Source organism: Fusarium musae, chromosome 11 (genome assembly GCF_019915245.1).
Source record: "Fusarium musae strain F31 chromosome 11, whole genome shotgun sequence".
Classification (NCBI taxonomy): domain Eukaryota; kingdom Fungi; phylum Ascomycota; class Sordariomycetes; order Hypocreales; family Nectriaceae; genus Fusarium; species Fusarium musae.
This window is the reverse complement of record NC_058397.1, coordinates 1,929,596-1,950,282: the sequence shown is the minus strand read 5'-3', so window position 1 is coordinate 1,950,282 and position 20,687 is coordinate 1,929,596. Positions and strand designations below refer to the sequence as shown.

The 20,687-nt window shown below is 48.5% G+C and overlaps 7 protein-coding genes across 7 annotated transcripts; 5 read left to right on the top strand and 2 right to left on the bottom strand.

Annotated features, from left to right (window-relative positions):
- Positions 1 to 1,986: 1,986 nt before the first annotated feature.
- J7337_013772 (uncharacterized protein) lies at positions 1,987 to 3,707 on the top strand (the record flags this gene model as incomplete). Its single annotated transcript, XM_044831248.1, has 3 exons — positions 1,987 to 2,189; positions 2,239 to 2,290; positions 2,349 to 3,707. The coding sequence occupies 3 exons, from the start codon at positions 1,987 to 1,989 to the stop codon at positions 3,705 to 3,707; spliced, it is 1,614 nt and encodes a 537-aa protein (XP_044674523.1).
- Positions 3,708 to 5,878: 2,171 nt separating this feature from the next.
- J7337_013771 (uncharacterized protein) lies at positions 5,879 to 7,855 on the top strand (the record flags this gene model as incomplete). The annotated part of the gene is made up of 2 exons (XM_044831247.1): positions 5,879 to 5,907; positions 6,070 to 7,855. 2 exons carry the CDS (start codon positions 5,879 to 5,881, stop codon positions 7,853 to 7,855), a joined length of 1,815 nt encoding a protein of 604 aa, XP_044674522.1.
- A 667-nt stretch (positions 7,856 to 8,522) lies between these two features.
- J7337_013770 (uncharacterized protein) lies at positions 8,523 to 11,870 on the top strand (the record flags this gene model as incomplete). Its single annotated transcript, XM_044831246.1, has 4 exons — positions 8,523 to 8,828; positions 8,872 to 9,305; positions 9,353 to 10,659; positions 10,705 to 11,870. The coding sequence occupies 4 exons, from the start codon at positions 8,523 to 8,525 to the stop codon at positions 11,868 to 11,870; spliced, it is 3,213 nt and encodes a 1,070-aa protein (XP_044674521.1).
- Positions 11,871 to 11,952: 82 nt separating this feature from the next.
- Positions 11,953 to 13,420, bottom strand: J7337_013769 (uncharacterized protein; the record flags this gene model as incomplete). The annotated part of the gene is made up of 3 exons (XM_044831245.1): positions 11,953 to 12,542; positions 12,597 to 13,153; positions 13,203 to 13,420. The coding sequence occupies 3 exons, from the start codon at positions 13,418 to 13,420 to the stop codon at positions 11,953 to 11,955; spliced, it is 1,365 nt and encodes a 454-aa protein (XP_044674520.1).
- A 1,720-nt stretch (positions 13,421 to 15,140) lies between these two features.
- Positions 15,141 to 16,583, top strand: GTR1_2 (GTP-binding protein gtr1; the record flags this gene model as incomplete). The annotated part of the gene is made up of 2 exons (XM_044831244.1): positions 15,141 to 15,289; positions 15,338 to 16,583. The coding sequence occupies 2 exons, from the start codon at positions 15,141 to 15,143 to the stop codon at positions 16,581 to 16,583; spliced, it is 1,395 nt and encodes a 464-aa protein (XP_044674519.1).
- Positions 16,584 to 17,161: 578 nt separating this feature from the next.
- J7337_013767 (uncharacterized protein) lies at positions 17,162 to 17,611 on the bottom strand (the record flags this gene model as incomplete). The annotated part of the gene is made up of 1 exon (XM_044831243.1): positions 17,162 to 17,611. One exon carries the CDS (start codon positions 17,609 to 17,611, stop codon positions 17,162 to 17,164), a length of 450 nt encoding a protein of 149 aa, XP_044674518.1.
- A 1,527-nt stretch (positions 17,612 to 19,138) lies between these two features.
- On the top strand, positions 19,139 to 20,333 carry J7337_013766 (uncharacterized protein; the record flags this gene model as incomplete). The annotated part of the gene is given in 2 exon segments (XM_044831242.1): positions 19,139 to 19,223; positions 19,237 to 20,333. The coding sequence occupies 2 exon segments, from the start codon at positions 19,139 to 19,141 to the stop codon at positions 20,331 to 20,333; spliced, it is 1,182 nt and encodes a 393-aa protein (XP_044674517.1).
- Positions 20,334 to 20,687: the final 354 nt, after the last annotated feature.

The following is a 20,687-nucleotide window of genomic DNA, read 5'->3' as shown; positions in this document are numbered from 1 at the left end:
ATAGCTCCAATATCTAGACCTTGCAAACTGTTTGAAATCGCACCTGAATCACTGTCTTGTCGTCGGTGAGCCTGGATATAGCGGTAGGCTTGGCCGTCTTGCTCTGGAGTCGCGTATTTGCTTGACAGAGGCAAGGAGACTGGGGAAGCGAGCCCGCTTGGCGAAATTGGTGACCGTGTCGTAGAATAATCAGCATTTCTCAAAGCACGTCCCCCAGAGTGAGATCTATCTCGCTGTTCAGAACCACCGACGAAGGGCGGTCGTTGCTGATGTATACCAAGACTGGAGCCCGATCTCCCAGGCCGCATGGACATTTGAGAGCCGGATCTGGCCACATCGGAGGGACTAGTAAGTTGTGGAAGAGGCGGAAGAGGCGGAAATTTTGAGGGGGCCGGTGATGATTCCAGAGCCGACTTTGTTGTAAACCGTGTAATCTCTTCTACAAGAGTAATAGCCAACTCCTTCGTCGCAGCCTGTAGCTCGTCAAACTTGGCCTTATCAAACGTCTGCGGCTCAATAAAATCCTCAAAATCGTAGAGCAAGATGTCAATCGATCGAACTTGACAAATGACATCTTCTACTCGCCTGTCAGCGTTCCGCTGTGACTTGGGTGCTGGTCCTTACCGTGACGCAAAGTCAGATATCTCAGAAATTCAGTCAATTGAGGAGAAGACACCGCGACTAAAGGTACCAGGCGTCGCAAAGCTCGCTCTCCTTCTCTCAATAGAGACTGGGAAGATTGGTTGAGTGACGTCTGTTGGTAGTCTTGCCCACTGGCCTGCGAAAGCGCAAGCTTGGCCCATTTTGTCACATCGTTGAAAGGACGGAGTAACACGTGATCAGATGGAGTCGCCATTTTGGCGGCGATAAGAACACGGGAAAAGTAGCAGCGATAAAGCTGTTTCACAGAGTATAGACAAAAGACTGGAAAGGGCAGGATGAGACTTGCTGGGCATGTATACGCAATGAAATCGCCAACTCGTCCCGGTCTTATCCTGTGAACCCCGTATACGAAGATAATAATTAACGAACAAGCCCCCTCCGTTTCAAGGCCACGATAAGGGGAGTTATTTCAATCTGTTGAAGAATAATTGCGACAGACAGGGATCTGAAGGAGGGTGGGATAATTTCCAGATAAGCCTTTTTTCGGTTCAATGGCCCGGATTTGCACATTTCCCCGTAACCGAACCAACCAGATTGCCCGCCACTACATTAAAATGAAGCCTAAAAATGAGCTTAGCTGCCAGAATTAAGACCTTTTGGCCAGTTCCCCAGCACATCTCGACTCCCAGGCAGAGCTGAGACTCGTTGAAACCGCCACTAAACTCAACCTCCCGGTGTTGCTATTAGCCAAATAAGATACCCTTCACTTTACGTTATCATAGCCCGCGATTAGTTAACGCCAAGCCGACGTGACCTCCCTAAATAGTTCCCATAATCCGTGCGCTTGGCCGTTCCAAGAGTCAAACTAATGCATGTTACCTCCGCGCCAACCTCCGGCCCTCCCAACACTGTCTGTTGCTACGCGGGAAAGGTTCTAGAGGTTTCAAATGCGCTAGAAGGATATCCTTCCTGTTTGGATTGATCCACCGAAGGTCATCCGCCCCTTGTCTCTTTGCTGTCTGTCTTCAGTTGCCTCTTATTTATAAATCACTGCTGACGGAATCTTCTTAGGTCTCAGTCGGGCCCCGTTCTGTTCACTTTTCCCTTTTCCTCCCCTAATCTTTTGTCTTTCTTCTCCCATTGCATCGCGTCGTTTCTGCTCCCGAGCTTCACCATCATGGGGTGGATTGGTCGAATCAACGATGGCGTGGCCAACAGTCGCGTAGGCCACTGGTTTCAATTGGAGGGATCTGGCCATGTGAGCCAACGCCACCAAAGACGTATTTCAAAGAGAATCGCACTGACCCAAGGCTTTAGCCCCGCGAGCGACCTGGTTCCCGATTCACGACTGAGATCCGAGCAGGCATCATATCCTTCTTCGCAATGGCATATATCTTGGCTGTTAATTCCAGCATCGTCGCTGACAGTGGAGGCACTTGTGTCTGCGACTCGACTCCCGATGACCCTATCTGTGCCGCCAACTCGGACTATCTCCTTTGCAAGAATGAGGTCAAGCGTGATCTGGTCACGGCCACTGCCGCTATCTCTGCTCTGGCCACCTTCTTCCTTGGTGCCCTCGCCAACATGTTAGTCTCGATAGGTAGCTCGATGATTGGCTGCTAACTTTGTGCACAGGCCCGTCGGTATCAGCTGCGGAATGGGCTTGAACGCTTATCTCGCTTACGATGTACGTATTCCTACTTTGGCGTCCGTCCTGTATAATTTCTAACGTGGATTCTACGTAGGTCGTCGGCTTCCATGGCTCTGGACCTGTCCCTTATGAAGTGGCCATGACGGCCATCTTTGTCGAGGGCCTCATCTTTTTCGGTCTCACAATTCTCGGTCTTCGACAATGGCTTGCTCGAGCTATCCCGCGTTCGATCAAGCTGGCTACCGGTGCTGGTATCGGTCTCTTCTTGACACTTATCGGCCTTACATACAGTGAAGGCATAGGTTTGATTACTGGCGCTGTATCAACCCCTGTCGAGTTGGCTGGCTGTTCTCCTGCGGATAAATTGGAAGACGGCACCTGTCCTGGCTCGCACAAGATGCAGAACCCGACTCTTTGGCTTGCTATCTTCTGCGGTGGTATCCTGACGGTTGTTCTCACCATGTTCCGCGTCAAGGGTGCTATTCTCATAGGCATTATTCTTGTGTCTATCTGTTCTTGGCCCCGCGGTACCTCTATCACAGCCTTCCCTTATACCCCGGTCGGCGATGACTCTTTCAACTTTTTCAAAAAGGTTGTGGACTTTCATCCTATTACCAGAATTCTCGCTGTGCAAAAGTGGGATATCAGTGCATATAGTGGACAATTTGGGCGCGCCCTTATCACGTTCCTCTACGTTGATATTCTTGACTGCACAGGTACCCTTTACTCAATGGCTAGATTCTCTAATCTCATAGATGAGAAAACCCAGGATTTCGAAGGATCTGCTACAGCATATCTCGTTGATTCCCTCAGTATCACTATAGGGGCTGTCTTCGGTACATCGCCTGTGACAGCCTTCATCGAGAGTGGAGCTGGTATTGGTGAAGGAGGGCGAACAGGAATCACAGCTATGATGACTGGCTTTTGCTTCTTTGTCTCGTTATTCTTTGCACCCATCTTTGCCTCTATACCTTCCTGGGCAACAGGCTGTGTCTTGATTCTAATCGGCTCTATGATGATGCAAGCCGTCGTCAATATTAATTGGCGATATATGGGTGACGCTGTCCCAGCGTTCTTGACTATCGCTATCATGCCCTTTACATTTTCGATTGCCGATGGCCTTATTGCTGGTATTTGCAGTTACATCGTTATCCAAGTTCTTGTATGGGCTGTGGAGACAGCTTCTATGGGCAAGCTGACTGCTACTAATAAGAAGGATAAAGACCCTTGGACATGGCGTATTCCGGGTGGAATTCTACCAGGGTGGCTTACACGTTTGTTCCAGGGCAAGAAGGACTTTTGGCGCCCCTATGCGGACGAGACCATCGATGGCAATGTAGGTGTCAATTCTCATGAGATGAGCCGTATCGGACACCATACTGACTGGGTCAAGCCTGGTGAGCCTTTACCTCACGTGGTAACCGAGATTTACTCTGGAAATGATAAGCGATAAGCCGGGACATATATCGTAACTCGACCTGCGGGGCCGAAGCTGGTTCGTTCACTTGGGAAGATGGTACTTTTTATATAAGTAGTTATGTTATGTCCTACAGATACATGGAAATGATAGCGCTACCGCATCCACCCAATTTTTGGCTGCATCATTGCAACATCAATAGACTCCTTCACTCGAGGCAATGCTCCAACCCAGACAACTGGTTTTACCAGAAACCGGTGGCAATTAGTTAAGGACAGCCCTTAGAAAGGTCTTATTTCCTTCCATGCCTCAAATGAACCTGATGACTTGTTCAATTCATCTAATTCTAATTTACAACAATTCCTACAAACTCTGACCTCCAAATCACGATCGCCCGGGAGTTGTTACACAGAACGCCTGGATTGGGCGGTGCTGACCAAGGCTTGTTGGTCCAGCGCAGGCTCATCCGTAATAGGCTAAGTGGTTTTGATTTTCAACCCTTTGGCCAATAAGCTGTGCCCACGATATGTTGGATGTTGATCAGAGGCGCAATATTGGTTGCTTACTTACTGCAATTACGAGGCAAAATTGACTGATCACAGCTGGCTGAGCTGGAGCTGGGGCTGTGTTCAATTTCACAATTCCCTCCTCATGAATGCGTACCTTTCGTAGCTACAATAATTGCCGTTTCTCCATCAAGCAACAAAATTATTAGTAGTCGCAATTCGCTCTAACGCTCATCGTGCTCCCCAACAGTCTCGCTTTACAGCGCCACAGTGCATATCTGATATGGATAACTGGCATACAGCACAGTGTACAAAGCCCGACATCGCCGTCTTTCCTGGAATTAATGTTCCAGCATGTATAAACTGTGGAGAAATTTGCCCATCTCACAGTACAGACAACAAACAAAACGGTGAACTTCAAATACCATCAGCGAACAGGCGGTCTGCTATGCAATTGAATTGGCCGCCATCGATGTCATATCAGAACGACGCTTACCCCGATGATCCTGATGGCTCGTTACACAAGTCTCTGGCTTCATTGCTTGACCAAGAAAAGTACGATAAGGAAGCAGACAAGCACGCGTCTTGCTCTTCCGTTATCAAGACAGCTCAGACTCCGTCTCCGAAAGTAAGCAAGACCTCATATGAGTCCCTTGATGGTACAAAGATACGTGTTTTACGACTGTACAGAGGGCGATTTGGGGACTGCTTGCATGGAGAATTTGAGACTGTGAGCCTTCAGAACCAAGACACGGAGCCAGAAGGGCCAGAAACAATAGCATCAGATGTAAATGAAAATGCTACATCATATGAAGCAGTTTCGTATACCTGGGCCAAAGGAAATGGCAGACGGGAAAAGGACCACGCCATATTTATCGGAAATCGCTGGGACGCACTTCCAATTACCGAGAACTGCTATGATGCCCTGCAGAAATGTCGGTTCGATGATCAAGATAGACTCCTATGGGTTGACGCAATCTGTATCAACCAGTCAAACATTTCTGAAAGGACTCATCAAGTCGGTATGATGAGACGTATCACTCAACTGCCAGCCGCGTTCTGATATACCTGGAGACAGGTAATACTGGGGGCGGCTCAGAAATCACGGATGATCCCCAGATTCTCAGTTGCAACCCATATTTCTCGCGTATATGGGTAGTACAAGAGATCGCGTCTGCGAAACAAGCCCTGGTTTTGTATGACCGTAAAGCCATGCACTGGGACTTTTTCCACGGGAATCTGCAGCACTTCTCTTTTGAGAGATGGATGCGTCATTTTGGTTCCCCTGGACAGATCGATGATGCTTCCGGCTTCTTGGCCCTGCTAAGGGATACGCGGAACTGCAGCGCTTCGGATCCTAGGGACAAGATATTTGCCTTACTTGGGCTCTGGGAGAAGTCGGTAGAGCCAGACTACACGCTATCGCCACAATCTGTGTACACAGGGTTGGCATCCACCCTTATAACCGATGAAAGCTGGGAAGTGGTAGCACAATTACTTGATATGGCGACCCATGGCCGCTCGATGCCTGGCCTCCCATCATGGGTTCCTGACTGGAGTGAAAAGAGTCAACGGTCGTACCGACCTGATTGGAAAAGTAGCTTCCCCTCTCATTTATTCTCGCTTCGGTCAGATGATGGAAGATTTCGGGTCCATGGCAAAACCGGCTCTTTGTGCATTCTGGCCGATGAGATCGACATAATGGCCCCATACATTTCCCATGGGTTCCAGTCAGTCACCGATGGGATGGTCACTGTGGAGGCTGGATGTTTTGAGGTCTCAGTAGCCCCTGAGGTCCTGCAGATATGCGAACCCACTGACAGTATCTTCCGCCTTTCTCAGGATACATTCTGTCTAATCCTTCGGAAGAAAGCCGACCCCAATGTCTACAGGTTTATAGGACTTTGCAAATACTCGAGTTCATGGAACGATGAGCAGGAGCTTGACGCTATCAGATATCTTCTGGACTGGGCTTGGCTCTTCTCACTAGGGCAAAAACAACCCTGGTCGGAGTTCACTACTTGGACGAATACCCAGGTCTGTTGGTTCGCTCTCCGAAAGCAGAAGAAACTAGAAACTCGGCTCTTTCTTCAGAGGGTTGTCAGAAAAGCCCAATTCCTGCAAGTGATGCGCAATCTGGCTAAAGATGCGCAACAGGCTCTGAGTAATCACAGCAGAGACAAACCACTATTAAAGGAATTTTTCAAGCGTCAATGGAGGAAATTCTATAAGCTATGGCAGCAACAAGATGAGAGAATAGTTGTGGATCATCAAGCACACAGGGCCTTGATCAGAAAATTGCTTCCAGGCTATAGTAGCCTGGAACCGTTGCGAGACACTACTACCCAAGATCCACCAGGACAGTCGATGTGGCTCCCAGTGTCTTCCTTTTGGCTTGCAGGAATGCGCAACGTAGGAGAACCCAAGGATTCATATACTGAACACCGATTGCTCGTGGATTGTGTTTCCAAGAATATTCCATTACCCCCTCTTCATCTGATTAGGGATAAGAAGAGCCATATTGCTCTTTCCCTTCAGCTAGGACTTGAGAAAGGCCTCAGGCAGCTACAGAGACTAGCACAAGAACACTTCCTGGAAGATATGACAGCTCGTGAGAGGGTCTTGGAATCCTATAATCTAGAGCGATCGCATAGCCACGACTTCAGAAAGGAGCAATGGGCTATTTTCCTGCACTGGCTAGCCAGGCCAATGTCACCGAGCTATGAAGCGCTAAAACATAGTTTAAGCAGGGATATCCCTTTGATTTGGGAAGGAGGGCTCAAAACCAGAGCACAGATTGACAAGACCCACGCTTGGCTGGATGATAACTTTAATCACTACATAACAGCGCTATCCTCCTCACCCAGAAGCGAATCATCCCTCAATAAGATATTCGAACTCATATATCGTGAACAGTTCGAACTCCTCTGGATTTTGTTTTTTCATTCAGACGCTGCCTATACCGCGGGGCTCCGCGATACCCCACGTGATAAAATTGGCGCTGAGCTTGCGCGCTCTTTTTTCTGGAGGTTCGATCGCAGTATCACGAAGGCCTACCGAGTTGTTAGAAACCGGTGTATGACTCATGATGAGACTATGAAACTGTGGACCAAGTTCCTTGACTGGCTCAAACAACCACTGTTTGAGGAACAGGCTCGAGAAGTACCATCGGAAGTGTACGACGATCGACCACGTTTACTAGTTGATGGAGAAAAGAGCGACTACGGATATTGGGTTGCCACCTTGTACATGATAAAGCGTAAAGAGGTGCTTATTGTGCCGAAAACACAGGAACATGTCTTGGAAATGTCTATGCGAGCATCACTTCTTTCACATACGCGCTCTTATACAAGGCGGACACTGTCTGAGCTCGTCCAGTCCGAGATTTGGCGACGAAGGCTCCCAGAAAGAGTCTTTGCTTTTCTATTTGAAGACACTGAGACCACTATTCAACCAACGCAGCCTGATGACAGAAGTTTGGAAGAAATGCTTGCCAATGGTCAGTCATACAACTGCGGCGGGCCTTCAGTCCAAGCCTGGAGACAGGAGACCGAGTTCTGGAAGGATGTGGAGCAGTATGTATCGAAATCCGAGTGGCATATGAGTTGCATCAAGATGGACCTCTTGGGCGGATCGAAAGAGGAGAAAGACATGTATAAGGAAATTGTTATTATTTAGATGCCTTCTCAGATTAACTGATTCTGAATTATTTAAGCTGACAGACCACGAGGCTCTGGAAGTTGTTAATAGTCTGAGTCGCTGTTTCTGAGTGACTCGCAGAGACAGGCAGTCGTGACCCGGATGCGAGATACGCCGTCCCGACGTATGAAAGAGACATGGCTGGAACCTTAATTTCATCCCGACAGCTAGAAAAGTCAAATATAAGCATGATCTGCCTGCCATTCGATCTTATTCATGCCCATGACATCACCCCAACTTGTACATCATTATAATTCCACAAATAATAACCTCCCGCCCAGCAGCGGGGTTATTACCTTAACCTATTTAGCACTCGGGATAAGACGTTCTGCTGCTGTCAACCGGGCCCTGGCCTGATCTCCATGGTTAAATTGCATGCCTATTTCCAATTGGTTCGTACCCCAGAGTGTCCTCGACTACAGCCGGCCTTGTGGCTAATGAACCTGGTTTTGCGGGGCACAATGCAACGCTACGGTGATCATACCCTATCTCGTGGACCAAAATGTCCCACTTACATGAACCACGATAGTGCCTAAACGTGAATTTCTCGAATGTTGATCTCTCAATTTACCCGGTGCCTGTGTATAAGATGCAAATTATTTAGCTCACAGCGTTTTGAGGTGTCAGCTTCAAGGGTTCTTTAGCTATGAAGGTCTCGCAGGTGTACCTATCGTTGTTGGGCCTGCTGCCGGCGGTAGCAGGTCTCGGTCAACAGTCAATTGTTGCCTTTAACAAGTCAGATGATGCTTTTCAACTTGTTGGTGGAGATGCTGGGTCTGGCCAGATTCGTGTCTCTAAGGATGAGTACTGGGGCGTCATTCGCGCGGCTGGTGATCTCGCGGTCGACTTTGGCCGTGTTACAGGCACGAACTTCACTCTGAGCAACGGCAAGAAGAAGGCATCACCGGCCAAGTATAAGTTTAAGCCTGTGAATGTCAAGAACAACACACATGTGAGTACTTTCTAATCTTCAGGAACGTCTGCTAAGAATGTAGTTCCGCACTCTTGATGAACAGCACTTCTCAGGACCAAACTACTCAGACCCCAACGCTGGCAACACCAAGATCATCGTTGGTACAATTGGCCACTCTGAGCTCATTGACAAGCTCATCAAAGATGGCTCACTCGACGTTAGCAAGATCAAAGGCAAGTGGGAGTCTTTCGTCAGCCAGCTCGTCAAAGATCCCATCAAGGGCACTGCTGAAGCCCTGGTCATTGCCGGAAGTGACCCCAGAGGTACAATCTACGGTATTTATGACATCAGCGAGCAGATCGGTGTGAGTCCTTGGTACTGGTGGGCAGATGTCCCAATCCGCAAGCGAGATGAGATCTTTGTGCTCGCCAAGCCCAAAATTCAGAAGTCTCCATCAGTAAAGTACCGTGGTATCTTCCTCAACGATGAGCAGCCCGGTCTTTCCAGCTGGGTCGGGTAAGTACTTTACGTTCACACAAAAGAATTGCCATTGACACGCGTAGTTCACGTTGGGACCCAACCTGGAACAACAAGGCTCCCTACAACCACGAATTTTACGCCCTCGTCTCGGAACTACTTCTCCGTCTTCGAGCCAACTACCTCTGGCCCACTGTCTGGGGGAGTATGGTCTACATCGACGATCCTCTCAACCAGCCACTTCTCGACGCTTACGAGATTGTTCTCGGTGGATCTCACACTGAGCCCATGATGCGAGCACAGAACGAGTTCCGAACGTTCTACGAGGGTGAGTGGCAGTACAAGACCAACAACGAGACCATCGACGAGTACTTCCGTTATGGTGTTTCTCGTGCCAAGCCATATGCTAGAAACAGTCTTTGGACTATGGCCATGCGAGGAACTGGCGACACAGCTATTGAAGGTGATCTCGGCATTGATGGGATTGTTGAGATGCTCGAGACCCTTGTTGACAATCAGCGGGAGATCCTCAAGGAAGGCCTCAAGGTTAAGAACTTGACTGATGTTCCATCTTTGTGGTGTCTCTACAAGGAGGTTCAGTCTTATCAAGAGCGTGGCCTTGTCGTTCCCGAGGACATCACCCTTCTCTGGGCTGATGACAACTGGGGCAACATCCGTCGTCTACCTCTCGCGAACGAGACAGATCGCTCTGGCGGTGCTGGTGTCTACTACCACTTCGACTACGTTGGTGATCCCAGAAACTACAAGTGGATCAACACTATTCAACTCGAGAAGACCACCGAGCAGATGACTCTCGCCTACCACCGAAACGCGCGTCGCATTTGGATCGTCAACGTAGGTGATCTCAAGCCAAAGGAGATTCCCATCAGCCACTTCATGGATCTCGCCTACGACGTCGAGAAGTGGGAGAAGGAGGGTACAACCAAGTGGGTTGAGGCTTGGGTTGAGCGGGAATTCGGCAGTGAACACGTCGAGGCCATCACGAGCATCATGACGCGCTATGGCATGTACGCTGCCCGCCGCAAGTTCGAGTTGCTCGAACCCCAAGTCTACTCTGTGATCAACTACCATGAAGCCGAGGCTATTCTTGAGCAGTGGGCTACTTTGAAGGAGGATACACAGGCTGTTTACGACAAGCTTGATAAAGAGTATCAGCCCGCTTTCTTCGAGATGCTGCTACATCCTGTTCTTGGTGGTGAGATCGTGAATAAGATTCAGATCTACGGCGCTAGGAACCAGTTGTACGCGGGACAGAAGCGTAACTCTGCTAATGATGTTATCTGGAAGTCTGTGGATTTGATGTACAAGGATTCGAATCTGACTCAGCGATGGAATGAGGTTCTTGATGGCAAGTGGGCACACATGCTCGATCGTAAGTTTCTCACTCTTTTGATCTGAATAAGACTGACATATTAAGAAACTCACCTTGGCTATGATGGATACTGGCAACAGCCAATGAGAAACACCCTCCCCGATCTCCGCTTCGTCCAAGATGTCTGGCCATCACTCGGCGGCCAATACGGCGTTGGCGTCGAGGGTTCCAACGCCACTATCCAGGGCGACAGCCGCTGGCACTCCTTGTCCTCCAACAGCCTTGAACTCCCTCCTCTGGAACCCCACGGCGCCCAGTCCCGATACTTCGATGTATTTCACCGTGGAAACAAGGGCTGCAACTGGCGCGCAGCACCATGGGAGGACTTTGTCCAGCTATCGCAGTACAACGGTACAGTCGGTGGTGATAACGGTACTGATAGCCGTGTTTACATCACGGTTGACTGGGACAATGCTCCCCAGGCACCTAACACGACACAAGTCATGATTAACATCACGAGTGATTGCCGTGGCTTTGAGAAGTATGCTGGTGAAGAGCCAAAGCTGGTTGTGACGGTCATCAACAGAGAGGTTCCTGATAGCTTCAAAGAGGGATTCGTTGAGTCTGATGGACATGTTTCCATCGAAGCATCACACTATCAGAAGATTCACGACGGTGATTCTGACGACTCCTCTCTCGAGTATCACACCATCAAGAACTACGGTCGTACTCTCGCTGGCATGGGCTTGTATCCCCTCAACACCGAGAAGCTCAAGATCGGCGAGGGTCCAGCTCTGGAGTACGACATGTATCTCTTCAGCAACAACTCAGTCGTCAACGTGACAGTCTTCATGTCCCCAGGCGCCAACTACCTCGGCGACCGCAACCCTCTGCAGTACGGCATCACCCTCTTCCCAGCGGACAAGGAGCAGCCCGACCCGAAGATCGTCACACCCATTGGTCCCAACAAGGGAACTAACATGCCTGATGGTTGGGGTTACGCCGTTGGTAACGCTGTCTGGGGCTTATATGGAAACTACACCACTTCGGCGTTCAATGTTCCTAAGGAGGGAGCCTATAAGCTGAGAATCTGGGCACTTCTACCGAATATTTTGATTCAGAAGATCGTGGTTGATCTTGGTGGTGTCAGACAGTCTTATCTTGGCCCACCTGAGAGTTTCTTGCTCGGACGGGATGAGATGGGCAAGTATAACGGTACCTCGTTCGTGAGCACGCCAGGAATCGTTGGAGGAACTTTCGACAAAGAGTAATAACTTACAGATGCTATAGGCTTTGAGTAGTACATGTAATCTAAAATTCATTTCGACTATACTATGGTATGCGTGCGTTTATCTATGTAGCTGAACGAAGCCAAGGATGGTCGATCAGATCACTGGTTGACGGCCGATCAGCCGGGTCATATCGGAAGACCCAGCGCAACAGCGCTATGATCTCCTTCGCTTCCGCCTCATCAATATCGCCTGGCCTTTCCGCCATAAACTGATCCTCGAGAGAGAGAAAGCGACCAAGATATGCGAGCGGAGGACCATCACTTTCCTCGTCTGTCCCATCTACTAACTCCATATCCTCATCGCCGCTCACATAGTCGTCCTCTTGAGGCTTAACTTCCAGCCTCTTACCACTTGTATCAAAATACTGATCTGCTCGCCGCCACTTCTCGAGTAGTGGTTGGGGTAGCGGTCCAATAACCTCGCTGATCTGAATGAGATGCTCGTCATTAGAAGTCTCATCATAGTCCTCTCCCTCAAGAGATTGGATTGCGACGAACAGAGATCGGCCGACGATCATCTCAAAAACCAGACAGCCAAAGGCCCATATGTCGATACCTTTGCCCAGACGTTCGTCAAGAATCGTCTCTGGGGCTCTCAGAGCAACCGGCGTGATAGCCTTAGCACCCATTATGGGGTCTTCTTCAGTGAATGCTGTGAAAGTCAGAAAAATACTTTGTATTCGACCGGTAGAGGTAGAGTACTTACCACCGCCCAAGTCACTGAGCTTCACAAGTGGATGAAGGTCATATGAGAAGTGATCATTCAAAGGCCGAGGTTCAAGAAGATATGATGGGGCCCATAGATCGTTCTTCCCATCTTTACGTTTGAGCGGCTGAGCATCGCTCTCAGACTGCTTCAAGTTCATCTCTGTCTCCGGAGTAACCTCTAGCTGCTCTACACAAGTGAGGATGTTGCCTGGATGTAAATCGCCGTGAATAACACCGTGTTCGTGAAGGAAGTGCAGCGCTTGGATAGTGTCTCGTAGCGCATGCTTTGCGAAGGACTTTGTGAACCTTCTATCCCAAGGCTCACCAAATTGATACTCTGGCCTCATCTTGAGAAGAGCTATCAAGTTTGGACCCATGGTCTCAAATACAAGGCTATCATGTTCTCCATTGGGACCCTTGATCTTAATCGTGTCATGAAGGACTACGAGAAATGGGGACTCATCGTGAAGGTGAGATCTATAGAGAGAGACCTCTTTGCCTGTGTCGCTTTTCTGAGTTGCAAGAGTGATCTTCAAAGACACATAGCGGTTCATCCTAGTGAACAGTGTCAGTAAGTTGAAAGATTCATGTGATAAGGACATACTGCATGTCGACAGCGAGCCAGACCGTGGAGAACTGGCCCCATCCCAATTTACGAATGATGCGGTATCGTTCTTGTATCACATCACCGAGATGAATGGGGTGATAACCGCCCGGATGGTATGCTTCACCCCATTCACAAGCAGTGCCATTCGTCGCGAACCGGAAGTCCTCATCTTCCCAAGGGGGCTCGCTAGGCGGCGTTGGAGGGCGAGAAGACATATTGCGGCGATACGGGACATAGATGACGTGCCTAAGAGTTCTCACAAAGGTTGAAGGATGTTGGTTGACATGCATTGAAGTGGGGTCTCTACTAACCAGCCAATCGCTTCCGTACACTTCATGCCTTGTGCTATCAGGCTAATCGCAATGGAAGTATATGTAATTCAGCCAACGATTCCTCGCCATGTACAGGACAGTACTCGTGACTGTGATGTTATGATAAGGAATGTCGGACAAGGTCAAATAGGTTCAACGTTCACGATGCTCTCTTACTAAATCAACATACTCAATATTAGATAGTTTGGTGTAATTCTAATCTAATTAAGTTCATTCATTTAGCTACTTAGTATACTAACTAATTTACTCTCCTGCTTTCCTATTTCTACCTATTCACATCAGCCAAAGATCTTGCCCCACAACATCCCCAGTAGACCCGTCGTCTTATAGCTCTTATGCACGACCCCTTTCCCTTCAATCTTTGCCTTAACGTTATCCCAGACCTGCTCCAAGTCCGGCCTATCACTCGCCCCTCCAATATTCATCGCACTTGGAACAATTGCCCACTTCTCCAATACCACTCCCCCTTGTCCTGTCACGTCTCCTCCTTTGCCCCTTCGCAGGACCAAAATCCCTGGCTGCGCCATCCCATTCTCATAGCCCTTCCTCTCGCTCACCGCTATCTCCAGGTCATATCTTTCTTTGACCAATTCCACGAGAGTGTTTTTAGTGTCAACGATAGCGTCGCCGGAATACCCGGTCAGCTTGCGCATTTCAGGGAGGAAAGAAGCCGGTTCGGCGGTCACGATGAGGGTTTTACCGCCGAGTGAGGATATGGAAGGGGACAGTCCTTGGAGGGTCTGCAGATAGGCTCGGCAGAAGGGACACCAGTGGCCGCGGTAAACTGTCAAGTCTTAGCTTAAGTGGGAAGATAGAATGACAGCATCGTAGGATGGCAGGGCAAAGGGGATATAGGGATGCATAGGATGAGTAGAAGTTTAACTTACAAACGACGAAAAGAACTGAGGACTCTGAGAGTAGGGCATTGAATTCCTCAACAGGCGTATGAGTGGTCATTGTGAAGTGCTTTGTTGTGTAGTTATGAGTGGAGATAACGAGATGAGCAGTCGTTCAAGACTTATAGACCAGGTCACATTGGATTATGTACCCTCTGGTCAGATGGGCTTTTGCTGTAATGTTGACAAATTCTGTTGGCACTCAGTCGAACTCGGATCACACGGCCAAAAGGCAAGACTTGGTCAGCATTGGTCAGCTCTGCTTATCATTTATCAGTAACCATGACTGCATAGCCACCCACATTAACCAACGAGGAACATGTGACTTTAGGTGGTGTTCGGGAGTACGTCACTACTCTCGACTTATCAGATGCGGCGTATAAATGTGAGAAAACTGTTGTGCTCGGCGTCCGCAGTCATTTGCTGAAGATTCCAAATTACCAAATTTCCTAATACAGATAAGAGCAAAACTTTCGCTGTACTGTATTTGCAATACTTATATTTAGATACATACCTGTTTATAAACTTCTCCCTTCGTTGTTAAACTGAGGGACTCGATCGTAATTGCTCAGTCAACAGATCTACCCAATCTGGTAAAGGTCATAATCCATGACTAGTACAAACAAGGTGACGGCTCAGACTCACATCACAACGTCCGGCCTTTTCCTCCTCACTTTACTTTATGACCGTTTCGAGTATCTGTGGATATGGCGACTTCAACAAAGTATTGCGACTTCTTGGTAATTGGAGGTGGCAGTGGAGGTCTTGCCGCGGCTAAGAGAGCGAGTGGACGGTATGGTGCAAAGGTCATTGTAGTAGAGGCAAAACGATTAGGAGGAACCTGTGTCAACGTTGGGTAATTCTGCCCCTTCTTAAGAGTGTACTCCAATGCTGACCGTCACAGATGTATTCCAAAGAAAATCACCTGGAACGCAGCAAATCTCGCACAGAGTATGCGTGAAGCCAAGGCCTACGGCTTCTCGGTCGAACAGAGGGCGGCTTTCGATTGGGCGAGCTTCAAGGCAAAGCGAGATGCAATCATTAAGAACCTGAACAATATACACGAGCGCAACCTCGAGAAGGACGGCGTTGAATACATCCACGGCCGAGCACGCCTTGTAGGCAAGAACGAGTCCATGATAAAGCTCGATTATGGTACCGAGATCAAAGTCAACGCGAAGAAGATCCTGCTTGCGACTGGTGGACATCCTGCAGTTCCCCAGGGAATTCCCGGAGCCGAACATGGCATCAATAGCGATGGCTTCTTTGAGCTCGACCATCAACCTAAGAAGGTAGCAATTGTTGGAGCCGGTTATATCGCTGTAGAGTTTGCAGGAATGCTCAATGCCTTGGGAACAGAGACGCATGTTTTCATTAGGCATGAAAAGCTTCTACGAACCTTTGACGAGATGATTCAAGATGGTATCCTTTCAGAGTACGAGCGAGTAGGCCTACGCATTCACAAGGAAAGCAAGGTTGAGAAAGTCACCAAAACAAGAAAGCTTACTCTACACTACTCTGACTCAACTGGTCAAGGCAAGCTCGAGGACCTGGATACTCTGATTTGGGCCATCGGCCGAACGCCAGAAGTGCAAGGCCTTGGTCTAGACGTCGTGGGTGTCAAGCAAAACGAGAGGGGTCAGATCATCACAGACGAGTACCAGAACACCAACGTGGAGAACATGTTTTCCCTCGGCGATGTAGTCGGCAAAATCGAGCTTACTCCAGTCGCAATCGCCGCCGGCCGCAAGCTGAGCGATCGGCTCTTCGGCGGTGAAAAACTCAACACAAGCAAGCTAGACTATGACCTAATTCCCTCTGTCGTCTTTGCCCATCCTGAAGTTGGCACTATTGGCCTCACGGAAGAAGAGGCCGAGAAGAAATACGGGAAGGATAATATCAAGGTCTACAAGTCCTCCTTCACGGCGACTTATTATGCCATAATGGAGGATAAGGGGCCTTCAAAGTATAAGCTCATTTGCCAGGGGGAGGAGGAGAAGATCGTGGGACTGCATATCTTGGGCTTGGGGAGTGCGGAGATATTGCAAGGATTTGGGGTGGCGATTAAGATGGAGGCTACGAAGAAGGATTTTGATAGCTGCGTTGCGATTCATCCGACAAGTGCAGAGGAGCTAGTCACCCTTAAGTAGATAGCCATCCAAGTGGTATACGATTTGAATATATAATGAAGTTGAATAGATTAAAACTGCATGGTATGAATGAGCATCTGAAACAATAACTTTCCCTCTACAGCTGTTGAAGGCAATAATATTCTAACCAAGCTTTGTTTATTGGCAACACACGTGCCAGTGTATGACCTTGTTGAATTCTTTGAATACGAAAGCGATTGGTGGGTTTATACGAGAGTGATTGGCTGATTTATACGAGGGCGATTGGCTAGTGAACCTGCAGCAATTGATAACCTGCCTTTAGCTAGCCTCCTGGGGAAGTCGCTCCAGCTCGTCCGCGCTCTTCCGGCCGGCTGTCGTATTTTCGCTGGGTGTTTTGAATGCAAGCAATTAAGCTCAAAGCTCATTATAGTCGAGTTGATGAATATGTAGATCATCAAAGCCAGGTGCAAGAGTTGTCCTTATAGTATAAAATAGAGATACTGAAACAGGACATGATTTATCAGTCATTCATTAATAGAACTAATAATATATAAGTAACTCATACTTTAGAGCAGTTTTCATTCCCTCCCTTGCTAGTTTGAGTAACGTCTAGCCTTTCACTGGTGGCTGCCAAGAGCAGAGCCCATGCTGGCACAGCCGTCGTCGCTGTACAAAATATCAATAACCCATTGTTTGTGGTTCTCAGTATTGACAACCACCGTGTCAGATGGATAGACCATATTGGGAAGGTCAACGTCGAAATTATCCGTGATTTCGTAGTAGGACTGCCCATTAGTGACGGGCCCAACTTGACCTTGGAGGTCAAAGAGAAGCCCGCCATCGAGGGGCTTCTGGACAAAGGCAATGTCTTTGGTGATGTCGACGTGTGTGCCGGAGGCATAGAGGAGCAAGGAGTTGGCATCAGTGTCGTAACAGGCGGTGATGGTGTTGGCAGGGATCAGCTGTGTGTTGCTGAGAGGTGCAGTTGCGGCTGCCATGGCTGAGAAGAATGGTAAGGCTGCAAGGGCCTGGACGAGTGAATGGACGGGGCTGTTGAACTTGGACATTGTTGCGAGCTTGAAGATGTTTCGAGATTCAGATGTATTGTTGGCTTGAGATGTTGTGATGCTGAGGGAAAAAAGGAAGATTCATGCAGGGAATTGCTGTCCTTTTTAAATCTGTACTTGCACAGACTTGATTGATCAAATTATCAGTATTCAGGAATCACCCGAGCCTATTGTGAAAAGAGACATTCACTAAAATCTATAGTGAAGGCTGATAGCGCCAGTGAATAAATCTAGTGCTTATCTGAATAGTTACAGAACTTCCAATGCGGAAAGCTCCTTGCCAAGGCTGAATATCAATAAGGCCACTTCCATTGTCCCAATGGCATTAGCCGTCGAATCCCCAACTCGGACTCTGAGTCGATAATTAGCTTCGACTCAGCCTCCTCATGCCCTGGCCCCTGCGCATGAGCGGCATGATCCGACGTAGAACCCACCATACCTTGCTACTCGAGACGGAGTCAGATCTACGCACCTGGTGAAAAGAACCACTTGGTATCTACAGTGAAGAGAAACCATTGTTTCATTCAGGCAAGACCTCAGACGACCATTCTGAGTACATGATACAGATCTCAGGTTGCCGATCTAGAGAGCGTATAAATCTTAAATGCATGTTTGGATCCATTGTTGACCTTTACCCAATCACATCTCGTCATCCGCAGAGCACTGTAATTCGCATTGTTAATCAAGTACGGCCGTTGCCGATACTGCTTTCTTATAGTGATAATTTGCGACGGCGTATCCGGAACTACGAAGATCCATGTCAGAATATAGTGCGAGAAACAAATTACCCCGCCTCCACCATCACAGTTAGGCTGCAACAATACTGCGCAAACAAACCAATGCTTGTCATTTCACGCCCTTTCCGTTCAAATAACCACGTACTCATGCCAAGGAACGTCTAAAACATAACGCTGCTGACCCCCATTTTCACTGCTCAAGTACGAGCAGAAACGGCCAGGCCAGGCTAGTATACATCGGCGCTTTTAGGCAGCTGCTAGTACCTTGATGGAAGACGCCATACACAACAAAAAGAAACGGCGCGCGAGCAGACCAAAAGCTCGTACAGGATGTACTGCCTGCAAGTAAGGCCTGCTGCTATTTCCAGACTAGTTGAACAGGGGACGCTAATCCATATGCTAGGAGTCGGCGTGTCAAATGTGATGAGACAAAGCCAAAATGTGATCGGTACGCAGTTGGGGAGTCACTTGTTGAAGTGACGGGCTTCAAAGTGTAGTGTGCTTGACTGGCCAACTACTTACCTTTTCTCTACAGATGTGAAGAATATGGAGCTTTCTGCGAGTACCAGCTGCCTCGACCACAAGATGCAGCATCCAAGGTTAAAGGTCGCGACAGGGACCCCATTCCCATCCAGCCTCTACATCCATTGCAGCTTATATCGAACCCTTCAGATTCTCTTTGCTGCGATGAGGTAGAAGCCAGGTATTTTCGAATATTCCACGAGAAGCTGGCCTTCGATTTGAGTGGTTATTTTGAAGCCCCCTTCTGGACGCGGCTCATACCGCAACAATGCCATCACCATCCGGGGATAAAACACGCAATTATAGCCCTCAGCGCCTTGTACAAATCCGCCTTATCGTCCAGCTCTCATACGGTGAATCTGAAAGATGAGCATTATAGCTTTGCTTTGGTACAACAGAGGCAAGCTATTGTATCGCTGCGCAATGATCTGTCTGGTGGACAACCTCAGATGAGGCTTGCGCTTGTAGCAAGCCTCCTCTTTTCATGCTTTGAAAGTTTCCATGGGGACTGGGAGACTGCGACGCAGCAGGTCTATAATGGATTCAACATCTTGAAGCGTCTCGGCGAAGATGAGAAACGGGAAGCGACTAATAGCCTTACTGGTATTGAGCTCGACGTGGGACTGACTTTGCGGCGACTCGAGCTACAAATATTGTCATTTCTCGCTATGACCCCAACGTCGGAGCATCCCAATGACCTGAGCCCCGAGGAAATTGTTTTAGATCTGCCGGACCAGTTTACTGCTTTCAACGAAGCCTTCGCAGCTGTAACTAAACTTGCTGTTTCCATTCTACGACATGCCAAGATATCCGCCCAGCGCAAAAATGATTCGGCTCATCGGGACTCTCTTGCACAGCAAAATCAGCACCTCCAGGGATTGATGGATCAATGGGGCAAGGCATACGAACCTATGTTTCTCGAAGCATGCCGGAACAATGTTGGCCGAGAGTATCTCGGAGTTCTCCAAGTCCAAATATGTGCTTGGAAATGCGAAATATTGATTGCCACGAGCATGTCAGACACAGAAGCCATCTTCGACGATTACACAGCTCAATTCCAAAGGATTACCCATTTTGCACGTTATGTACTCCAGAAGGACCAGGAACTTCGAGACTCGGATGGTCCGAGATTACAATATGGCATGGGACTGATAATGGCTCTGTTCTTCACAGCTACTCGATGCCGGAACTACTTTGTGCGCAGGGAGGCTATCGCTATACTCCAGGAGTGGCCTTGCACTAATGGGATCTGGCACAGTTTGCAGGCGGCAAAAGTTGCCGAGTGGATGGTGAGCATCGAGGAAGAGCGCTGTAGTGGATTGGAGTTCGTTCCGGTAGAGTGTCGAGTTAGGCTGCCCAGTCTGAGAGTGGCCCTAAAGAAGGATGTGATTGCTGTGGAATGCATGAAGCCATCTGCTGATGGTACCTTGGAGCTCCGAAAAGCAAACCTTACTTGGCCTTGATAGATTCGCACATTAGAGAAAGTGACGTGGGACAATAATATTGTCATGGCTAAATCTGAACTCCACGTGAAGTTGCCGGCAGGTTTCTGTTTCTGTGTATGAACCAAAAGGCATGAAGTAGTAAACCACTCAACTTTAATTTGAAATCCGCACATCTTTCTGGTGAGGGATAGAAGATTAATAGAAAACTCTACTTAACAGTTTAAGCTTATCACGCCTGATGACTGTACGGAGCAGCGCCTCATTTATTAAAGAGTTAACTTTCGCGACTTTCTTAACTCAAATCCTACAAACATAAAATCGCCATCTCCCCCGGGCGCACCTTTTCTTCCATTCAAACATTCGCAGACCCTT